A 24,487-nucleotide genomic window follows, 5' to 3' on the forward strand; every position below is an offset into this window, starting at 1 on the left:
TCCTCCCAGCAGTCATTGCTGGTTATTGTTGTCCCATCCTGTGATGTCATTTCCTGTTGTCCTTACCTGATTGTTTCTGGACATTCATGCTACTTGCTGCATCAGCTGGAACCTGGTATTTATCACTGCTCCTTATTACCTGTTGTTATCACCTCTCTGCAAATAAACACAGAGTGTTTTCACAGAATTCATGACTCCTAGCTGTACTTCTGTTTGAGAACCGTGACAGTATAACCAGCCCAAAAAACAGCTTTGGAGTCAGGTGAAAGTTTTGTTTTATTCTGGGACTTTTTTTGCTGCAATCAAGTTTTCATTTGTCTTTTGCAACATGTCTGTTTTACCAATCATGGAATTACCCCTGCTACAAACCTTACAAATGGACATTATATTGTTGCGCTCCCAGCTGGCCGGATTTTCCGCTTTGCTTTTGGACCCACTCAGGAGACTATCAGAGACGGTTTCACTGAAATCTAATGCTGTTGATTTGACCCAGCCAACTCTGTCTGCTGCTGAATCCGTGCCGCCAACACCTTGCAATAATACCATGTCAAATTTGCATTTAACTAACAACTGCAGTTTAACTAATGCCCGGTTCACAAGTGGGCCACGCCCCCATCTGACCGAAGTGGAGCGACAGCGCAGAGTAACCAACAAACTGTGTCTCTACTGTGCCAGCAATGCACATTTCTTGCAGGACTGTCCTGTCCGTAGACCACGTCAGCTTACTGAACCATCTCCTGTTGTTTCCTCTCGGCACTCCAAATCTGTTCATGCTCCAGCATTCCTGTTCTCTGCGAAGAGACCCAATCTGCCAGCTCCAGCCGCCTGTCCTGAGGCACCCATTCCCTCTGTCTCCTGTGCCGAGGTGCCAGCCTCTGTCTCCTGTGCCGAGGTGCCAGCCTCTGTCTCCTGTGCCGAGGTGCCAGCCTCTGTCTCCTGTGCCGAGGTGCCAGCCTCTGTCTCCTGTGCCGAGGTCACATCATCTGCCTCCAGCTCTGAGGTCACATCATCTGCCTCCAGCTCTGAGGTCACATCATCTGCCTCCAGCTTGGAGCCTGCTGCCACTGTGTCCGGTTCCGAGTCTCCTGCCACTGTGTCCAGTTCCGAGTCTCCTGCCACTGTGTCCGGTTCCGAGTCTCCTGCCACTGTGTCCGGTTCCGAGTCTCCTGCCACTGTGTCCGGTTCCGAGTCTCCTGCCACTGTGTCCGGTTCCGAGTCTCCTGCCACTGTGTCCGGTTCCGAGTCTCCTGCCACTGTGTCCGGTTCCGAGTCTCCTGCCACTGTGTCCGGTTCCGAGTCTCCTGCCACTGTGTCCAGTTTTGAGTCTTCAGCCGCTGTCTCTGTTCCTGAGCTCCAGTCTGCTCCAGAGGGGGCGCTGCCCTTCCAGTCTGCTCCAGAGGGGGCGCTGCCCTTCCAGTCTGCTCCAGAGGGGGCGCTGCCCTTCCAGTCTGCTCCAGAGGGGGCGCTGCCCTTCCAGTCTGCTCCAGAGGGGGCGCTGCCCTTCCAGTCTGCTCCAGAGGGGGCGCTGCCCTTACCGTCTGCTCCAGAGGGGGCGCTGCCCTTACCGTCTGCTCCAGAGGGGGCGCTGCCCTTACCAACTGTTCCAGAGGGGGCGCTGCTCTTACAGTCTGCTCCAGAGGGGGTTCTGTCCCTCCAGCCCGAGTTGCCAGTCCATGCGGTCCAGCCCGAGTTGCCAGTCCATGCGGTCCAGCCCGAGTTGCCAGTCCATGCGGTCCAGCCCGAGTTGCCAGTCCATGCGGTCCAGCCCGAGTTGCCAGTCCATGCAGTCCAGCCCGAGTTGCCAGTCCATGCGGTCCAGCCCGAGTTGCCAGTCTATGCGGTCCAGCCCGAGTTGCCAGTCCATGCGGTCCAGCCCGAGTTGCCAGTCCATGCGGTTCAGCCCGAGTTGCCAGTCCATGCGGTCCAGCCCGAGTTACCACTTGGTGCTGTCTGCCCTCAGGCTTCTCAAAGTGCTGTCTGCTCTCAGGCTTCTCAAAGTGCTGTCTGCCCTCAGGCTTCTCAAAGTGCTGTCTGCCCTCAGGCTTCTCAAAGTGCTGTCTGCCCTCAGGCTTCTCAAAGTGCTGTCTGCCCTCAGGCTTCTCAAAGTGCTGTCTGCCCTCAGGCTTCTCAAAGTGCTGTCTGCCCTCAGGCTTCTCAAAGTGCTGTCTGCCCTCAGGCTTCTCAAAGTGCTGTCTGCCCTCAGGCTTCTCAAAGTGCTCCCAAGCCTGCCGCCCAGTCCGGGCCAGCTCCCAAGCCTGCCGCCCAGTCCGGGCCAGCTCCCAAGCCTGCCGCCCAGTCCGGGCCAGCTCCCAAGCCTGCCGCCCAGTCCGGGCCAGCTCCCAAGCCTGCCGCCCAGTCCGGGCCAGCTCCCAAGCCTTCCGCCCAGTCCGGGCCAGCTCCCAAGCCTTCCGCCCAGTCCGGGCCAGCTCCCAAGCCTTCCGCCCAGTCCGGGCCCGCTGCCAAGCCTTCCGCCCAGTCCGGGCCCGCTGCCAAGCCTTCCGCCCAGTCCGGGCCCGCTGCCAAGCCAGCCGCCCAGTCCGGGCCCGCTGTCAAGCCTGCCGCCCAGTCCGGGTCTCCTGTCAAGCCTGCTGCCAAATCCGAACCATCCGTTGCCAAGGGTTCCAAGTCTGAGCTGCCACCTACCTTTGAGGGACACCTTTCTCAATTTAGTGCTCTACTGAGGTTTGGTGCTTCTTATTTCCCCTCAGTACCTAGCCTTGTCAGTGACCCAAAGAGGCAAGTTTTGTTTTTATTAACAAATTTTAGAGGAGAGGCTATGGAATGGGCGAACCCTTTGATTGAGACTAATCACCCCACCCTATCTGACTTACCACTATTTGTCGAGGCAGTGATCAACAAGTTTTCACCAACACCTCCCGCTATGCCTTGTTACGGGGCCTCTGTATTGTCAGCAGGTCCACCCATCTCACCTGGCCTAGAGATTTCTTTGTGCTCCACCCAATTGGTTCAAACTGCTGTTCCAGGGAATTCTCGAAAAAAGAAAAAGCGAAAGAAGAGAGCAAGGTCTACAGAGCTTGAACTGGCAGCTGGCATAGTCTCCTTTGCTCATCCACCCATGGACGAGGACTTTTCTGCTGGCCCCCCAATTCTGGACTATGATTCCGATGATTTCAGACATTTTTGGTAATTGGGCGTCTGGAATCCGCCCTTAAGGGAGGGGGTACTGTCATGATCTGCCTACAGCGTATGCATTACATGCTGCCTTGCATGGCAGCTCCTGCCTTTTTGTCATTCTATTATTTGTATTTCTATTTTGTGTTCCAGCAGTACCTCTTTTCACCAGAGGTGCTGCTATCGTGCATTATTCTTGTGCTTAAGGAGTTAACCTGTATGTTCACTAATTATCTCATGCACCTGGGTGTGTCTCATTCCCCTTATATATACCTGATCCTCCCAGCAGTCATTGCTGGTTATTGTTGTCCCATCCTGTGATGTCATTTCCTGTTGTCCTTACCTGATTGTTTCTGGACATTCATGCTACTTGCTGCATCAGCTGGAACCTGGTATTTATCACTGCTCCTTCTTACCTGTTGTTATCACCTCTCTGCAAATAAACACAGAGTGTTTTCACCGAATTCATGACTCCTAGCTGTACTTCTGTTTGAGAACCGTGACAATTTGGATCTGGCTGTACACCTCTCCTTCCCTGTGTCCGTTACCTGCTCGGTGGACTGAACTCCTTACTGCTGTTCACCTGCAAGCTGCAAACTCCTCACTGCTGTTCACCTGCAAGCTGGAACTCCTCTCCGCTATTCATCTGCACGCTGAACGAGTATCGTGAGTTGTTGCTAAACCTGTGCCTTATCTATTGGCTTTCTCTCGGAAGATACTGATCTGGGGGACTGGGACTGGAGAGAATGGCAGTTGCCGTGGTGCCCCCCATAGGCGGATGCACTGACTACAAGGAAGCTCGCTGTCACACCCCTTAATTCAGCATGGTGCCCCTCCCCTCCCCTCCCCCACTTCTCAGGATCAACTGCTGCCTAGAAAGGGAGCCGCCACATCGCTTTTGAGGTCCCCCACTCTTAATAAATCTATTTGGGCCCAGAGCTTGCCAGGCCTCATACAGTTGTCAGGCCCCATACCCGTGTACTCCTTGCATCCCCAGATAGCGGCCAAGTGTCAATTCACTAAGAACCAGTGCCTCGCTAAATGCTTCAGTAATTACATTGATTCTTATTGAACTGTTAAGCTAAATTCTCATGAGTGTCTGTTGAGAAGCTGAAAAGCTCTAAAGTGTGTACAGGTTACAGGTGCTCTTCAAGGAAATGGAGAATTAAGGTGGGCAGGATTATGAGGCGCGTAGTTCAAATGCTAGAAGTAGACTGACCAACAACTAGAAATTGCTACAGTGAGAAAGCTTTTATTGTATGATTAAATCCAGTTTCTGCTGATGTCTTTGTTGATAGTACCAATGATGAATATTTGCTTTCTCCATACAGACCGACCATCAATTATGTCAACACCTCCTCACAATTCGACCTATTAAAACAAGACTTTCTTCACAGGTAAAATCCCTGAGAGGCACAAATGAACAACTCATTATACTGGGGGTAAAGGTATTAGCCAGGGTTTTTTGCAAGTTGACGATATTCAGCAACTTTGCAGGGCAAATTTAAAATGGCAGTGGCTTTCAAGGCAAAGATCTTGTGGATCTTCAGTAAAAAATTGTCACAAAGAATGTGACAATCTCTTGCACACTTGGGGGTGTAGCACTTCCCCAACATTGGCATAATACACAACAAGCACAACAAACATGCCTTGGTGGATCAAATGGTGATGATGATGATTAAGCAAAAAATCAACAGGAATCATGATACTTATGAATGACTGCCTTTTGGATACATTAATATTATAAATTAAGTATATTTTAAGATTTTATTCAATTGGCTTTATTCAATTGCCAGCTTTTTGCATCGTGGGATACAATTAAATCCATGGTCTGGCTTTACTTTAAGTCTAGCTGGATTTACTCCTTATTCTAAATCAGGTCCTTGATGTTTTGTCTGTACATATCTACTGTTGGGACTGAATGGCTTCAAACACTGAGGGGAAGATTGCTCAAACCTTCTGAAAAGGAAGAGTGGAAGTGTTGGCCATAGCATCCAATCAGATTCTAGCTATCATTTATCTAGTACATGCAAAAAAATGATAGCTAGAATCTGATTGGTTGCTATGGGCAACACCTCCACTTTTGTGTTTTTAGAAGGTTTGATAAACCTACTCCCATGTGTTGTAATGTCCTCAGTGCAGCATTCCAAATATCCAACACAGAACAAGAAAAAAAATGATACTTTCTGGTTGCATGACTGTAGGATCCTGCAGCCATGCAACCATGGCTGTTTTGTTCTGAATAGTTGGTATACATGAGGGAATGCTCTTAATGTACAAAATGCATTGTATCTTGTAGCCAGGGACTACTTTTTAAAATATTTTTTATCTTTTTTTGAAATTTATTTATACATTTATTTTTTAAGTGGCACATGCCAATATGTACTGGTAGATTATGTCAATCAATTAATTGTTTACTAGAGCAAATTATACTGATTATTTTAATAACCATGCGCATTTGTTCCTTTCTAACAAAGAGGCTTTGTAATTGCGCAGAGGCATGTACTCAAATATTAGAGGCCGATACAAGTTAACGTATATTCAAAGTGATAAATTTGATCTTCAGAAGCTTCACTCTGGTCACTACTTTGGCTAGTGGGCTGGAGGAAAAATTTACATCATTTTAGGGGTGGGAAAATAAAATCAAACTTAAAAAAAGAACAACAATGGACCAGTAAAAAAAAATTGACAAAAGATTATTTTCTCCTGTAAATTATGATTATTAGGTTGGGGGATTTAGTTCTTCTAACTAGGATTTGTTTTGCACATGTATGGCGAGATGTAAAAAATTAATAATGTTCAATTTTCTAAAAGCAAAACAGATTACAAAAGAAATAAAAAGGCGCTTGGTTAATCCCATATTCTACAGGATACCATTTGCATGGCACTATAAATGTCCTATAGGGATTCAAAACATAAAGGGTCTGTGTGTAGGACTTACAAGAAGGAGGACTTTGATGCAAGGATGCAGGCTTAAATGTTTTGATCAAAATAGGAACTAATACCTCAGACTTTCATTTTACTAGATTCAGTGGTATGGACAACAAATTGCAAATTTTATTTTAAATTTTTTATATAGAGAGGACCTATACATGCCAACTTGAGATAACGGATGCCATAATCTCAATTCAAAATTTGTTTTTTACCCCCTTATTTCAGAATGCTGTATGAAAAACCGAATGCCTTGAGTCCACCGTAAGTGTGTTTATTTAGCACATGTATCACTGTTAAAGGATCAATAAATATAGATTTTAAATAGTTTTATACCACCCTTCTCCTAAAATCTCCCCGGTGTACCCTAGCACTCTAGGTGTGCAGGGCTTCAGAGGGAATCCCTGCTAGCAAACATCATTTCCCTACTCACAGCCTGCCCCATTTTGGCAAATTTGTTATGCGAGATAAAAGGCTATTTCACCGCTTTTTGCTATTTAACAAAGGGTTAATGTCAGAGAAATCTATGATTTCTCCGACATTAAGCTAATTATCGGAGCTTACTGCAGTCCCCATAGACTTCTATGGGAACAACAGCATTAACTCATTTATTAAACTCTTTTCGCAGCAAAGTTATGCCATCTTAAGCTGGGTACACTCTACAGAAAATTACTGCACATACGATTTCTGTAACGATTTTACCAATGACTGAAAGTCCCGATGAGGATGCCGATTCATGTGTACACACCTGACCATACATGATTTACCTTCAGATCTGTGCTCTTTATCTCTCATAATCTTCTGCTGAAAAGATCCTGACTCTGTACACTCATCGTTGATTTTGATTTTTTAGGACGTTTATAAAACAATACAATATGCTTTGGTACGATAAAACATGATCTTTGGAGTGTTCACACTAATGCAATATCTGACCAAATGGTCGTTTATCATGTGATCTGCACGATAATTACATGAAATTACTATAGTGTATACCCAGCTTTAGGATGAAGCCTCTCTGGCTTTGATGAATCCCTCATGGCGAAAGAGCCATGTCCATGCCGGTGAGGAGCGAAAATATTTTATTGAGGAGGGGCCCCCAGAAAAGCCCCGGCATAGTAAGTTTAATTGGTAGCACATTATGTACTGCTGTGATTTGCAGCGATACATATCAATGGCTACCGTGCTGGGGTCATAAATAGACCCCTTAGTCTTTAATCATGTGTCTTTTTGCCTGGCCTGTTTATTAATTCTGCATGTGGACCTAATACGTTCATGTAATTGTGTGTTTTGTATAACCTCTAATATACAATGAAAGGAGATGTTCACTGCAATTTACAGCACATTTCATCTATGTTTAGTTTTGAACTGAAAGTCAGCAGGATATATAGCAATAACTTGCAAATAAATTTATTGTCAAAAAATACCTTTTGAATTTGTTGGAAATAATGAAAACAACTGGACAATGTTGACGTGATCCAAATGTTCTTGGATAAGTGTAATGAAGGCAGTAAGGCATTTGTTGTGGTGTTTTTCTCTAATGGCATGTGTTCGGTTTAGTTTGGATTGCAATTATTTTTTTACTTGAAGGATAAGTCCATTTTGGTTTATTTTTATTTGTTATTAAACATTACTAGTTTCCCATGTATAGTAATTTAATAAATTGCTAGTGTATCAGTGTATCTGCCACTTATCTTTACTATAACCTCTCCAATTTTGGAAGTATCCAATTTTCTGTCCAAAGATGCCCCCTATTAGCACATCACAAATCCTACATCATCGGTTTTTAACTAAGTAGCACAAATAGCTTTCAAATAACTCTGTTCAAATCACTGATGATTGATTGATGGGGGACAGATGTACACAAATGACTGTATATGCCTGCACCACGACCCCTATTTGCAAAATAGACAGTTTTGAGTCTATGTTGCAATTTTAGCAAAAATTAGAAAAACAAGAGAGTGAGGAGATTACCTTCATGATGTTAATGATTAATCATAATTGCCTACTTGTTCTGCTGTGGGAATGTGTGTGTGTGTGTGTGTGTGTGGGTGGGGGGATGACGTGGCTCACCTTCTACTGCGTCATCTCCATCCGGGGGCGAGGCCAAAAAAAGACGCAATTCACCACAAATTACGTCATTGAGGTCCCAATCCCGCCCACTTCACAAGGAAATCGGATGGATGCTGACAGTTGACCTGCTCTCCCGGGAGTTCGGAAAAATTACCCGAAATCTGGTAGTTTGCTGAATATTCTGGGAGAGTAGACAAGTGTGGGATAATTGTATCAATTGTCCTTCTAAGGAAACCTCGGTCATTTAGAATAACGTATCTTTGACCCTTGAAGTTCAAGTCTTCTTGTAGCTGTAGATTGAAAGCTCTTTATTTCTTTGTAGTAATATAAATTTATTGCACTAAATAAATAGCTCATAATGGAACTAGCTCATATAAAGTGGATAGACAATGTTTATAGATATCAGCGACTGCACTTCTTTTTGCATGAGCCTGGATTAAGATTCAAAGCTCTTCCTAAGCCTGATAAGGACCACACTCTCTGTGCAAACTATCGCCCTATCTCCCTTCTTAACACAGACATCAAACTCTTTGCCAAAATCCTTGCTAATAGATTAAATGGAGTCCTGGCTGATCTCATAGATCCCGATCAGGTGGGTTTCATTCCCAATAGGCAAGCACCTGATAATATGCGAAGAGTAGTTGATTTAATCCATCATGTTAATGCGCACAAACTACCATCGTTGCTTCTGGCCTTGGATGCTGAGAAAGCATTTGATAGGGTTTCTTGGCCCTTCATGTTTTCCACGCTAGAGGCTTTTGGCATCCGAGGGCACTTTTTACAAGCCATCTCAGCGTTATACACGAGCCCCACCTCTCGGGTTATGACCAACAGTCAGGTCTCCAGCCACATCAACTTCACAACGGCAGAAGGCAAGGTTGCCCGCTATCACCACTTTTGTTCGCTCTATGTATAGAACCTCTGGCTGCCAAAATACACCTTAATCCAGACATAAAGGGTATCTCCTTGGGATCTGCACATTACAAAATCTCCCTTTTTGCAGACGATGTCTTATTAACACTGACAAACCCAGTTATTTCACTCCCAAATTTAATGGCAGAACTATCGCATTTTGACAAGCTTTCAGGATATAAAATTAACGATTCCAAATCCGAAGCACTGCCCCACTGCCCCTACATATTCCACGCACCACCCGAGAAGCCCTCCAGCAGTCTTACACTTTCCAGTGGCGTCCTCACGCAATTAGATATTTGGGGATAAATATCACCAAACATTATTCAGGACTATATAAAGCAAATTACTTGCCCTTACTTTCAAATATTCAACAAGATATAGCAAAATGGGATCCCATGTATATTTCCTGGGTGGGAAGAATTCAGGTCATCAAAATGAACATTCTCCCTCGCCTACTTTACTTATTCCAAACGCTTCCAGTACCAATTCCCCGTAAGACACTAACAACCCTTCAATAGTCTTGTAATCGTTTTATATGGCGGGGTAAGAAACCTAGACTGAACAAGTCGCTTCTGGCTAAGCCCAAAGCGGCTGGGGGCCTAGGCCTCCCACTACTTTACGAATAGCATATGGCTACTCAGTTGAGCTATGTTGTCTCGTGACATCTCAACCCAGGTCTTAAAAAGTGGGTGGATATAGAAAACGAACTGACCCCAGAGGTACCTGTGCATCACCTGCTATGGCTTCCGAAATCATGTAGACCAGCCTGAGTCTACTCTTCCACCTCTATCGCCTTCACATTAAACATGTGGGACTTGGCTAACAAAAGGCATAATTTGGCCCCTTACCCGTCTCCCCTGACACCCATTTGGACCCACCCACTCTTCCATCCAGGGAGGTCTGATGCGCTATCTGGTTGGTGGACAGGGCGCAAGATTGATCGCTTTCTACACATAGTGGGGGAAAATGTCCCAATCTCATATGTAGAATTTCAGGATAAATTCCACCCACCCCCCTCGATACACTTTCAATACATACAAATCCGGAACTTTCTACAACTACAAGCCCGTTCCTCTCGACTTCGTAGTATTTCCTCATTCGAGCGACATTGTATATATTCAGCAGGCCGCAGAGGTAATATCTCAATTATGTACCGTATGCTCACTGCTCCACCCGACCAAAGCCTCGAGCCTCATGAAGAGGCTTGGCAACGTGATTTGGGGGTCTCACTGGACAGCGAGGAGTGGTCTACTATCCAAACGAGAACAGCAAAGATTTCCATCAATGCAGGTATACAAGAGAATTGTTATAAAATATATTTGCGTTGGTACCTGGTTCCGGAAAGGCTCCACCGCATGTACCCATCGGTATCAGGCCGTTGTTGGCGCCTTTGTGGGGCTAAGGGAACTTTTTTACACATTTGGTGGGATTGCCCTGTCATTCAAACCTTTTGGAACCTTACTTTGGCCATAGTACGTAAAGTAACTGGTATTAGAGTTGACAAGATTCCGGCTCAGATTTTACTGAATCAACCGATCCCTGAGATAGGCAAGACCAACAACTGTCTAATAGGTCATATTTACCAGGCGTCCAAGTTACTAATTGCGAGAGCTTGGAAACAACCCTCCGCTCCCTCCAGAACAGAACTGATCAATCGCATCTGGTTTATCTCCTCTATGGAACATATTTCCGCCCTTATGAACGATAAACTTACTAAATTTCGAAAAATTTGGTCTCCATGGTTTGACTGGCAGCAATCTCCGGTTCCAGGATCTACTTGAGTGAAAAATCTCATCCCTCCCCCTCTTTCCTTTCCCCCTGTAAGTAGAACCCCCCCTCCCCACAAAACCTCCGCGCTTTTATAATTGTTTATCCTTTCTACCTCTATTGTTTTTCTTAAACATTTTAGTCACTTACTTTACAGTTTTATGTGGTGCATGTTTTTCAAAGTCTGTTACTTGGATGTTCGGTATTATTATCTACATGATAGTGAATGGACTGTAAATGTATGTACACTTTTGTTTATGCGGTTGTAATAATAAAAAAATTCAAAAATGAAAAAAAAGATTCAAAGCTCTTTCATGTGCCGTATTTTGCACTTAATGTTTATAGCTTGAATATAGAATATGTTTATAGCTTCTAGATAGCACCTGGTGTATAGGATAATTCTGAATATTTAAAGTTTAAACTCTTTAAATGTTTATTGCTCACATCAGATATAAGGAAAAGTTCCTTAGTGTTCTTGGTTTCTGCTGTGTGCGATGAGATTGTGTGTGTTTCTTAATGTGGTATACTTGGTAAACGGTGTGGTATTGGCGTGTTATATTTTTGTGGGTGTAGGGTGTCAAGTGATAGGTGAGTTGGGTGATATAGAGGTTGTGCTGTTATACCTGTAAGTGTGTTTTGTGCTCAAAATGTTGTTTATATGGGTGCAAGGACAATTGGTCCATGTATCCGTAACACCATAAAGGTAAGCCTCTTTCTTCTCCTTCCCATGGTTATTTCTCCCGACCCTCACCACCACTGTGCCAGAACAAACCCCCAACATTGGACTGGAACTCTGGAAGTCTAACGCAAGGCAGCAACCACCACATAAGGACCACCACTTACCAGCGCAGACGGTCCAGAGTCAATAACCATGTTGCAATTACACGCCCTAAGATAAAGCCCAGCAATGTTGACAAATTGACAAAGTCACAAAACATTTGTACTTGATCATAATCTTCTGAAGAGTCCTATGAAAATGTTACACATACATTATATGGTTCTATAAAAAATTCATTGTCAAGATAGCAGTTGCACACACCTATTACTTACAATAATAAAACACACCCTACTTTATATTGTATAATGGCATTTGAAGCTACGTTGGTGACCCATGACCAATTTAAATGTATTCAGCAAATAACTTCGTACATTTAAATATTGTAACTGCAAGATGTGTTTCGAAATTTTTAGGGCATCTGAGTCATGGCCTTTGGAAAACAATGCCTCACTTTTAATAGAGCATTTGGTTTCTGAAATCCTTGCTTCAGCTCAGTGTACTATGTACTTAATGAATGCTCCAATCATACACAACGCTTGTGAATGCTGGAGGCAATGTTGAAATTGATGCAAAGCTGTCAGATAGAAACTGTGTATATACAGATCAGTTCCCTTACATTGTTTTTTTTTTAGTTTCAAATGACATTTACCTGGCTTTAATATTGCATATTTAACACGCAATATTGGCACCTGGGTGTATGAGCAATTATAATCTAGAGAAGAGGATCAGTTATCACCCTTTTGATGTTTTGTAGAATACATTACGTGAAAAATATAGAATTTAATTCTTATTTAAATTGACATTACATATAAGATATTGTAAACTGTTTCTTTAATGTGCCTCGTGGAAAGCAATTGAAGGGGATTGTCACATTTCTTTAAGACATTGGCTTCTTATTTCTTTATCACGAAAACACATTGTTAATACATTAGTAGTAAACCACTGGGTATGTTTGCAGAAGCTGTAAAGCATGCAGCCGGGTAAATTACTCTATCAGTGGTGAAATTACTATGGTTGGTACAGTGGAAACCACAGTTGGGCCGGAGAGAGCAGGAGAAGGGGCGAGGAGAGAAAGGAGGGCAGTCACTTAGAGATGGAGCCTCTGTTATTGGCTGATAGGCATCTATCTCCTACTTTGCAGTGAACGCTGATAGCCAGTCACAGTTCAGTGTAGAACACAAAACAGTGCTCAATCTACAGGCAGTAGAGCTTTATGATAGAAGCTAGGCTCAGTGGTAGTGGTTGGTACCACTAGGTTTGCTTTGCACTGTACCTTCCAAATTTGGGTCAGTTTTGTACCCTGCTAGATTTGGTTGTACTTTGTATTTCGGTAACCGTATTAGGTTCAACTTTGAATGCAAAACAACATATTAAGTTCAGCTTTGTATAGTTGCAGCAGATTTTACAGCAGAGACAGTCATCTGGAATATTTGTTTGAAATTATCCTAAATTATTCACACATAAATTAATCGAATGTCTTTTTCTTGCTTTAAGGAGATCAGATGTCTTGATGATGACACCTTGGTTTGCCCCAATTGTATGGAATGGCACCTATAATATAGACATACTGAATACTCAATTCCATCAGAAAAATGTCAGCATTGGCATTACCGTTTTTGCTATTAAAAAGTAAGTTATGATGTGATCTGGACATGAGGATGGTTAGGGATGATGTCTAATGTTATCTGTAACACACAACTTAATTTAGACTGTAAGCTCCAATGGGTCAGGGACAAATGTGACTGCGTTCTCTGTACAGTGCTGCGGAATTAGTGGCGCTATATATATAAACGATGATGATGAACATGTGAAATATTACCAATGTGCAGTTGTTCGGTGGCATTCACTCTGCTGTTAGCACTTATTGTATTCACTTTTTCTCATCACTGTCCATTTGTCAGTAACACTGATGAGAGTAGAACAAGAAAGAACCTGTAGTTAATAGAAGTATTAGAATGTTTACAATGTCAATCCAATCACAGCCAATCAAAGCATTTCAATGTTCATAGATTTATACCAACTGGCATCCAATCAGAGAGAACATTCAAGGGTTATACCCAACTGTGGTTAGAATGTTCAGAGAGATAGAGCAACCTATAGCCAATAAGAGCGTTTGAACATTCGCATGACTTCACAAAGCTATAGCCAATCAGAGAATTAGAACAGTCACTGTACAAAAGTAGACAGGTTTAAATGTACTTTTGCTTGAAACAAAATACATACATTAAATTTGCTTGCCTCATTAATTAATGAATTAGTGAATAGTAAAAAGTGTTCACTTACTTTTCAGGTATACAGTGTTCATCAAGACGTTTATTGAAACTGCTGAAAAGTTCTTTATGGTGGGACATAAAGTCAACTATTACATATTTACAGACCGCGTCGGTGACATTCCAAATATTACTCTCGGTGAGGGCAGACAATTGGTCATCCTGGAGGTCCCTAGTTACAAACGATGGCAGGAGGTATCCATGAGGCGGATGGAGATGATCAGAGATCATGCGCGTCAACGATTCGTCAATGAGGTGGACTACTTGGTGTGCGTGGATGTAGACATGATGTTCAGTGATGATGTTGGAGTGGAGATTTTAAGTCATTCGTTTGGCACTTTACATCCTAGTTTCTATGCTGCATCTCGTACACGTTTCACCTACGAGCGCAGACAACAGTCTACGGCATACATTCCTACAGACGAAGGGGACTTTTATTATGCAGGTGGAAATTTTGGTGGTACAGTAGAAGAAGTCTACAAATTGACCAATTTCTGCCATAATGCCATGATGACTGATAAGGGAAATAATATTGAAGCCATTTGGCATGATGAGAGCTATTTGAACAAGTATTTTCTTTATCACAAGCCAACTAAAATTCTATCTCCTGAATATCTGTGGCCCACTAATTTCGGGGCTCCAGCATTCCTTAAGAGAAGAAGATTTGCTGCCATTCCAAAAAATCATAATGCAATCCGGAACAAACGGGCATTGCGGGACTATTCAAGAAACAAACAAAAATTTCACAGATGACTCTACAGTTGGAAGATCTAACATCTTCCATAAATTAGAACTTTTAAAACCTAGCATTGATTGCACGGGCATTAAACAAGATGCACTTTTCCATTATCACAACGTTTATAATAAGCACTGATTCGGTATACGGTGGTATGCCATACAACCACTTCTCTTACTGCTCTGATTGTAAGATTACCAAATTCCATTCACTTACATATTCCATACCCTCACTTCTAAATTTCTATACCGCCACTTCATGCACTGGAAATAGGGACAATTTAAAGGACACTTAAGCTTTCAGAAATGTGCTTTGAAAAATCAGTACCCCAACCCCCATATTCTTATATTGTCCCTGCCCAGGACCTCTCCCTGAGAAAACAGGCCTACAAAAACATGGACTTGATGGGCAGAGCTGAGCGATGTGGAATGTCCTGCTAGGTTTGCCAGTGCCAGTGCCAGTGCCGTGCAGCAGCAACACCTTCCTGGCAAAATGGCACATGAAAGCCTCTGCGCCAGTATTTAGACTGCTGAGACTTACAACTGTCATCATATATGGGAAATTGAGTTTGAACATGATTATATGGGTACTCTACAGCGGTCAGGTTTGTGGAGATCTGATTTCTACAGACCTGCTGCCAGTGTATAGGAAAGTGGTACCAGTGGGCAGCCCACCATTATATTTGTGGCGTATTCATTGGTCAAAGGAAATGTCCAAAACTGGAATTGTTGCTAAATGTTGTTTAAAACAGGGAAAAAGCAGACATGTAATTTTTAAGTGCTTTTAACCATGTTTTAAAGCACTAATTGCATGCATTCTTCAAAACTGGTTACACAAGTCCACGCAGGAGATAACATCAACCTGCAGCCAATTAAATCAGTATATTAAAATATATTAAAATTAACATTTTTCAGCTAAATCAACTAATGCTAAACGTCACTGTGTCTGTAAGGTTGAAGAGGAGATGGTAGGTGAACATGCAGCTCAAATCACAACAATACTGAGTAGCAAGGTCCTGTGGAGCAACGTTCAATTGTCTGTCTTTCTCTTTTTGTTTTCCTAAACCCTGGAATACCTTTAGAATTATTATTATTACTGTAGTTTATATAAGACAATTAGCCCCTCAGTGTGTTTTTGGACTGTAGGAGGGAACTGGAGTACCCTGAGGAAACCCACATAAACACAGGGAGAACTAACGGTGAGTACCCAACACAGATAGGGCCCTGGGGCAAGCTGTGCCTTTAAAGCCATTGCCGCTTTAAATTTACCATGCAAAGTCGCTGGATATCGGCGATTTGCAAAAAAACACTATTTAATACATTTACCCCCTGGTCTGAATAGGACTTATGACTCCAGCAATGTAAGCTAGCAATGCTAACCACCCTGCCGCCATGTTTCCATTAACATTCTCTTCTGCTTATGAAACCTTCACAATCCAGAGGATTTGATTAGCAGTCAACAGAATAATCTACCCCCCCCATCCCTCCTCCCCGGTGTATTGATAAAAATGAGGAGACTACAGTTACACATGGTGACGATGAAATTGTCTATTATACAACAATTGGAAACTAGTTTAGCTGTGTAGGTCACCTTCAATATTTACACTGCAATGTAAGAATGTTTAATAAAAATAGACACTGTATGTCAGCATATTTATATTGTTCTTTCATTGTGCCAAACTCTAATATTATGTACTAGTTAACAATAAATTGTGTCTTAACTATCATTAAGATATTTTTGGTCATTTATGAAGAACAATGCAAAGTATTATAGGATGAATCTCCGAATTGTCTTAGAATGCTTCAAGTTTAGAGCCATAATACCTTTGAATAAGTCAGCAGTACATAAGAAGAGGGTCAAAGTTTTATGTGTTTTATGAGCGTGTAAGAGAAGGACATGTCTCAAAGAAGTTGTTTGCGATAGTTAAATAAATAGAACATAAAGTATTTGCAGATTTCTCACATCCTGTCCTCAGGGAACCCTGACAGCAGAGCCGGATTTAGACCTCATAGGGCCCTAGGCAAGATACTGGTTTGGGCCCATCCCCGCCCCCTACCCCCCCCCCTAGTGAAACAATCCCTAGCAATGCATTTTTTTAATTATTTTTTTAAAGCATAGATTATATTAACTGTTAATACCTACTAGAAAAGATAGTGCAGACAATGATATACCAATAAATATTAACTTTTAATTAAATCCTTACATAAAACAGAGCACATATAATGTTATACATAGCTTTAATTAATTACATTTGAACAATAGGAGTTTTTTCAATAATCTGTTATAATGATTACTTTTCATTACTCACGTTTGCTGATGAAAAGAAAGGTTATTTTACTCTCTGACGGTTGGTATTATTGGCCCAACTCTGCACAGTCTACCTCGATCCTCCGTATGATGTCACTTCATTCCCTGCACGCCCAGTCCAAGCACACTGAGCCTGCGCAAACTCTCACAGCTCCCTCCTACAAAAAAATGTTTGACAAATAAGTTGCAGAACTATAGAAGAGAAAAAAATGTCCCCATCTTCATCACTTTTGCTCCTCCAACACACTGATCCCCTTTAGTACACTGTACTCGCTTCATCACCCCATTGTGCCCTCCATCATTGTTTATTACCCCTCACACTGCCCTCCATAATTGTTCCACCTTGCTCTCATGCCCCTCTGTGCCCTCCATAAATGTTCACCTTTCTCTCATGCCCCTCTGTGGCCTCCATAAATGTTCACCTTTCTCTCATGCCCCTCTGTGCCCTTATTGCACCTTTCTCTTGCCCCTAACCAGGGCCGGATTTACCATTAGGCAACCTAGGCAATTGCCTAGGGCCCAGCGGTCCCCAGAGGGCCCTCCCAGGGCTGGAGGTGAGACCACCCTTTAAAAATGGGCCACTACTTATGGGCCAGTGCTATGTGCTTGCCCCCCCGGGCTAAAGCCTTCCTGCCAGCCCCTGAATAGGGGTAGATGTTATGCTAAAAAACTATAGTGCTATGGATTTTTTTGACAGAGGGGGCCCCAAACCAGTATCTTGCCTAGGGCCCCATGTGGTCTAAATCCGGCTCTGCCCCTAACCCACTGCCTCCGTTAGCTTACCTGTCAATTGCCTTTTTCTCTTTTCTGTTCTGTTCTTCTTGTCTTCTTTTCTGTATTGTATGTCGCGCTGTCGCAGCTCCTCCTCTCTTCTCCGGCAGTGCTCCTCACAGAATTCTCCCTGACACTGATGTCGGGCGTGATGACGTCACGCCCGACATTCAGTGGGAGAGAGGAGACTGCTGGGAGCTGACTCGCGGTCAGGCGACTATGATTTTTTTTTTCTTCTTCTTAATTTTCGGCCGCGGTTCTTCTTATTATGCCGGCGGATAGAGGGGGATGGCGGGAGGAGGGGAGCGCCCCTCTACCTTGCCTTCCCTGCTCACCGTCGGCTCTGGCAGGGCCCTCTGGGGCCGCTAGGCCCTAGGCAGTTGCCTAGGTTGCCTAGCGGTAAATCCGGCCCTGCCTGATAGGGCAGGTTTTCTATATCTCCTTGCTGGAGCACAGGTGTAATCGTTACTGAGTGACACATTGTAACAGATCCACAGGTGGTGCTAAATATTTCACTTGTGATTCAGGGCCCAATTCATGTCTGAACTCATCTTGCATGTGAGTTGCGTGTTTAAAAAGTGTGCGGAAGTTGTGTGTAGTTCTGATCATATTCGTGTCCAAGGGTATCTGAAGATACGTTTCGGTTTTAATCTTTGTGGAAGTACGCTCTGCCTAAACAGTACTGGCCGCCTGTAGACACACAGGTCAGACTGCAGTATAAAAGTGCAATAAAAGTTCACATCAGTATGCATAAAAAATGTATTTAATCATGAAAAAATATCAACTCTTAGTATAATCAATTTAAGAGTACTGTATAATCATTTATATCAATATTTATTTTCACATATCATGTTTTTTTCTTTTTGTTTAACATTAATTATATCAATGAAAATAATTCCAATGAGTACTCTACATATAATGAGTTTTAGTCATACATGCCACCTTTTGAGATATCTCCTAACGGAGGGGAGAGCTCACTGGCGATTTTTGTGGGGTGTGGTCAAGCCGAAAGCATCACATGGCCACGCCCCCTAAGCTGGCAGAACAATTTTACCTTATTACCGTGGGGGACGGGGCTGTGTGAACTGCATCACTAGGCCCCGCCCCCCAGTTATCTTAATGGACTGGCCACGAACCCGAGAGGTTGCCCTGCTCTCCCGGGAGCTCCCAGAAATTCGGGAACCTCCCGGACATTCCGGGAGAGCAGGGCAACTATGGTTTTAATAGAATATCTTAGTTCCGTCAACCTTGCGATATGCTGCGACAAATCTTATGTCCGAAAGATATATTTACAGGGTTTATATCTATATCTATCTATATATATCAATATCCATATACATCACCCTTAAATAGCCATTGATGTACGTATTAGCAGTTGAGGTATTTAACCGTTGCCATGCTGAGGTGTCCAGTATAATCAGTGTATTGAGTTTTCTTGTGCAATTTTGCGAATTTAATCACGCTGACCAATATGTCTTGAATTAATGAAAAAACTACAGTAAAGGATATTATAATTTAACAGTTTCTGTCTGAGAGAGAAAGGGAAACTACTGTAGTTCAGTATATATAAATATTTTTAGGCAAATTCCACACAGTTTACTAGTGGACTGCACTTATCTCTCACAACTGAGGTATTCTATGCACACAGATCTCTTCCTTACGGTCTGAGGTTTCTCTATAGCTAATCCTCCTTTTGTGATAAAGAATTTGTAAATACTAATATAACAGTGCTCAAAAGGAATGCAATTCAAAGTCTTCAAAAGTGCCACCACACTAAACTAAATACATTCTATATATACACAAAGAAGAACGCCTAAATAGTGATTTCCCCATTCAAACAATATTCTGTGTATATCAAATAAAATAAATGATGTAAAAAAAAATTGTATACAACACCTTTGAAAAACAAATGAACATTTTCCCCATTCAAACATCTCAAGCTGTCCCATAAAATGTTATATTTGTAAGACACAATTTATTAGGGTAACAATATAAGGCTCTTTCAAATTTTTAAAAAAACAAAATCAGTCCTTTTTCAGTACTGTATGTGGATCCGAAGAAACAAGTGAATATACATATGCATTAAATTATGTATATTAAACTGTCCCATTCATTGCATCCTTTCTGCCAGTTGTCTATGCACTTACGATTAGAGAACTTGATCTGCGCATATAGCTGATCTTTAGACAGCTGCAGAATTTGCACTTCAGAGATATTCCACTATTTGCTTATGTCTCCAGAAATGGTGCTTTCCCCAGGAAAGAACCAAGGATCTTTTGAAAATACCTGCTGCAAGACCGGCTCCAATACTTCGCTTGTGGACGTACTGACCTCCTCCTGGAAATCTGTCATGGTCTCTGACTATGTGGCTTCTTTACCGAAATGAAAGAAGCATTTGCAAGTGACAACTCCTGATGTCCACATGATCAGGGCAAGTGTTCCCTGCTGGTTCCATACTGTCCACTCTGTGTCCTTCTCCCTTGGACGGGCGGGTTTGCAGTCTGTGTAACCTGGGATTCACCTGTTCGATGCTTGCCTCCCCCAGTGTAACATTTAAGGCAGCTGGTGGTTGGAATTCACTTATCAATTCCTCATCCTCCGAACCCGCAAATGGCCAGTTGTAACACAGCTCAGGCTGCTCACTGAGCATTTTGCTGTGACCTTCCCCCAGTGAGAAGAGAAGGGATAGCAGGTATCGCTTCCTATCATCCACCTGGTCGAGGTCAGCCTCCTCTCCCTGTTGACCTGGAACCTCTGAACTAAGCGCTCGAATCTCTTAGCCCATTTGTAACATCTTATGGGCTGTCCACTCCAGCGCCTTCTTCCACTCAGGCAATTTCACCATGTGTCAAACAGAATTCCCAACTTTTCCTGCTTGTGAACTCCAGTCCAGTTGCTGACTTCATTTCAGACAATGTAGAGGCGCTCTCAGGACGAAGAGACCCATTAATCTCTGAGGGACAGCGGCAGCTCTGGGTCCTGGAGATATAATGGGGTGCCTCCATATATGCTTGTCCTTGTGCTGTTACTGCGATGGCTCTCTGTTCCCTTCTTCAGGGCCATCTTTATGGTGGGACTGATACCCAAACTACTTGCTGTGGGGCTGGGACCCACTCTACTCGCCATTTGGCTATGACCCACTGCTCCGTACTCTGTGGGGCTGGGACCCACTCTACTTGCTGTGGGGGTCCCCCACCCTACTTTCTGTGGGGCTGGGACCAACTGCAGAGTACTCTGTGAGGCTGGGACCCACTCTACTTGTTGTGGGGTTGGGATCCACCCTACTTGCTGTGGGGCTGGGACCCACTCTACTTGCAGTTGGGCTACAACCCACTGCAGCGTACTCTGTGGGGCTGGGACCCACTCTACTTGCTGTGGGGTTGGGGCCCATCCTACATGCTGTGGGGCTGGGACCCACTCTACTTGCAATCTGCTCCAAGAGCTTCTGGGCCTTGAACAATATTTGCGGCAGGGTTCTGTCCTGCTCTCACTTCATTTAGTACCTCTGAGAGGGCATGCGGACCCTACTCCAACGGGTACAATAGCCTTCACTTGTGCCTCCTTAGAGCCCCTGTGTTGGGTGCTCCACGGCGGGGTTCTGTCCTGCTCTCCCTGCCAGGGCCACTTCGCTGTGCGCTCCCGGTCTTCTCACTCAGGTAATACTTGGTAGTTCCCAGGGTCCACTGTTACTCCCTGATGAACACCTGGCCGGCACTTTACTCTGTCCTTTACATACAGGATCACTCTCCTCACTCCGACTTGCGGGGTTTACTAACCCTAGCCAAGCCTGCACAGGGCCATCTTTTCCATTGGGCACGATGGGCAGCTGCCCGGGGGCCCCACGGGCAAGGGGGCATCATAGGCACGGCTCTTAATGAGAATAAATAATCCTGCAAAAGAAAATAACCTGCAAAAAAAACCTACAAGGGTCACTGAGCAAGTACATCTCTCTATCTCTATATATCTATATCTGTATCTGTATACTGTACATCTATATATCTATATCTATATCTATATCTATATCTAGGGGCCCCAGTGCACTGCTTTGCCCGGGGGCCCATAATTTTGTTAAGATGGCCCTGAGCCTGCACCTAGATAAATCACCGTTACCACTGTGTCTTTTACCTTGGCATACAGTCCCATACTCAGTACTGCCAGTAGGCATTCGCACCCTCACCGTGCCAGTACTTTTCTCGCCCTGGATTGCACCCAAGTGCCACACTTATCTTGCATCTAGGTGTACCGTAATCCTAGCCTAATTCCGAGTTCATCTGTCTGTGATCCTCCTTGTGAGACACGGCCCACTATTCTGTACTTCTCAAAGGGTGAACGCACCGACCCTGAGCCAGTACCCCAGTTGCTATTGGATCTTTTTGCAGCTCCAAACTACTGGTTACTGGTACCCAAGCAACTATGCCACAGACTGTAGTGTGCAGGGTTGGTGCTTCGGATATTCGCAGAGCCCTGGACCACACCTCGTGTGTGATCCCCTGCAGCTCTACCCGGCTCGCCAGCCCGGGACTGGGTGGCCAACCAAATGTGAGGATACCGGGTTTAACATAACCTTCTGCGCCGCACAACTGGCCTACCCGGTACCTATCCAAGGTTCAAAATCACCCATGCAAATATCCAAAATAATATAAATAAGTTTATTTAACAAAATGGTAGCACAAAACAGCAATAAACATATTTAAATAATAACTTGCAACGAATAACACTACAGTCTGGCACAGACAACATACAGGGTATAATGAAAACACCTCACCAGTATCCTTGTCACTTTCAGGGACTGCTGTCTATCAATCCAAGCTTCTCCCCTCTTTCCTTTAAGACTACCAGCAAAGGTAGTGGCCCTAAGTCACTGTCACTCCGCTTTCGGTGGACACACAGCTCCCCAAGACCTGGAGAGCTAGATCAGGGCAACGGCAGTACTCCAGGGACCGACTGTCCCTTTCCTGTCAGGGGCAGAGATCTATATCTCAAAGCCAGCCTGACTTCAGCTATCACTTGGAAGTAAATGCCAATTTTCTATCCTCTAGAGCTCTCTTTTAAGCCCAAAAATGACCTCATCAGCAATTCCAGGACCTGCCTGATTGGTCCATTTCTGTGTTTACCTTTTCACAGGTAAACATACAGACAACGGGGTAGCAGATGAGTCATTCCTGATTTAATTAGGGACAGGTATTATTCTGTTGCTATACAGCAGAGTTTATTTAAACAGGAGAGATCACAATCCAGACACATTTACATTTAAATACACAATGCAGTCCTCTGTAGTTAAACATAGAGATCACAGCTAAACAAAGACAAGAGACACCCTGGTGTGATGTACATTCATACAGCACTGGTGGACAATGATCCTTTTGCCTAGACTGAAACAATGGACTAGTCTGCAAGATAACAATACAAGCTGGCAGACCTTTTAGCTACTTTCAAAATAGAATGTACAAGTCTAAATATGACTGAGAAATATGGGGAACCAGAGGGCTAGAAAAAGTATATGTTTTTATAGTCCGCAGTTTGCGAGAAACAAGGTGCAGACAGGTTGAGGTGATATTAATACCTTGTTTTCACACAACAAGCATCAGCATGCCCACACTGTTTATGGCACCCTGGCTGGCTGGAACTTGTAGATTCACAAAACAAAATGGCGTGTTTTTTTTGTGTACATTTATATCACCGTTAGTACCCTACATCCACCGCCCAGGGGTGTAGGAAGAGCCCTAGTGCTTTCAGCAATGGACTTGTTGTCCCTAGAGGGGGGTCCCGCTCATTTGTTTCGGCGGTCCCACTCCCTAGGGAATCCAGCCCAGCGCTGAACAGCCTGGGGTTGGTTGTCATTATGGCATGGGGACCTCTGCCGCGTGTCCCCCTGCTATAGTGCCACCCACCCTGACTAGTTTGCCAAGTGCTGGTTAAGTGAAAATCAGGGGGACCCCACGCAAAATATTTCCCTGATTTTCACATAACCAGCAGTAGGGTGGCAGCACTAGGGTTAATAGTGCACTGGTGGGGGGGACCCCATGCTTTTTTTTTTTGTAACTTTTATCTAATTTTAACACTTTTGACAGCTGCCGGACCTCCGGCTGTATAGTCAGACAGTGTAACAGTGATGTGTTTACTAATCACGCTGCTAGAATGCAGCGTGTTGTATGTAGCAATTCTTAAAGCAAACTCAGGAGAGTTTCCTTAATCGCAGCTTCATACATTTGAGACTTGTATAGCTAGAGTGGCAAACAGTTGGGAGTTTGATCTCTATCGATTTTGGAAATAGCACCTCTGACAAGAAACACAACTCTGGCGATTTTATATGAAATCTCAGCTTCATACATCTGCTAGTTTCAACTCTCCCGAGAAAATCTCTGGATTTGCAAAATCGCACCTCGATACATTTACTCCCAGTTCTTTTTAAAGTAGGGTCGGTAATCTCTAATAGGGGGCCGTGCCATATTTTGCCTCCTCCCCTCTGGGTAATCTGGGAGCTGCTAATCATTATAAAAGGAGGATCCCACTGCTGCTGGTTCCCCCATGGAAGTCATAATCAGCCCACACTTGGTATCACTGTCCGCCATACTGATGCATCACTGCCACCTACTGACGGGTAAGACGTCATCCATGGTGAGGACCTCATCCAGTTTCAGCAGCATGTTCTCGGTGAGGGACGCCAGTGACGCGGTGAAACACCGGATACTCTCCGAGACACAGTCCTGTCAATGTGACCGGCGTTATTTACATTTTTATTACAATTGTTAATTAAATGGCATATTTAAGATCTTAAATAATCACTTGCTATATACAGAACTTACAGCA

At 43.8% G+C, this 24,487-nt stretch overlaps 1 protein-coding gene across 2 annotated transcripts in view; it reads left to right on the forward strand.

The window, feature by feature from the left end:
- Positions 1-16,325, forward strand: part of LOC142101132 (histo-blood group ABO system transferase-like) — a 39,730-nt gene extending 23,405 nt beyond the window's left edge. For both annotated transcript variants that reach the window (XM_075185354.1, XM_075185353.1), the window contains 4 exons: positions 4,464-4,529; positions 6,292-6,327; positions 13,088-13,222; positions 13,884-16,325. In XM_075185354.1, coding sequence (XP_075041455.1) covers positions 4,464-4,529; positions 6,292-6,327; positions 13,088-13,222; positions 13,884-14,616 — 970 coding nt within the window. In that variant the 3' untranslated portion in view covers positions 14,617-16,325. The remainder of the gene's footprint in view (positions 1-4,463; positions 4,530-6,291; positions 6,328-13,087; positions 13,223-13,883) is intronic.
- Positions 16,326-24,487: the final 8,162 nt, after the last annotated feature.

The sequence above is a fragment of the Mixophyes fleayi genome, chromosome 9 (genome assembly GCF_038048845.1).
Source record: "Mixophyes fleayi isolate aMixFle1 chromosome 9, aMixFle1.hap1, whole genome shotgun sequence".
Lineage (NCBI taxonomy): Eukaryota > Metazoa > Chordata > Amphibia > Anura > Limnodynastidae > Mixophyes > Mixophyes fleayi.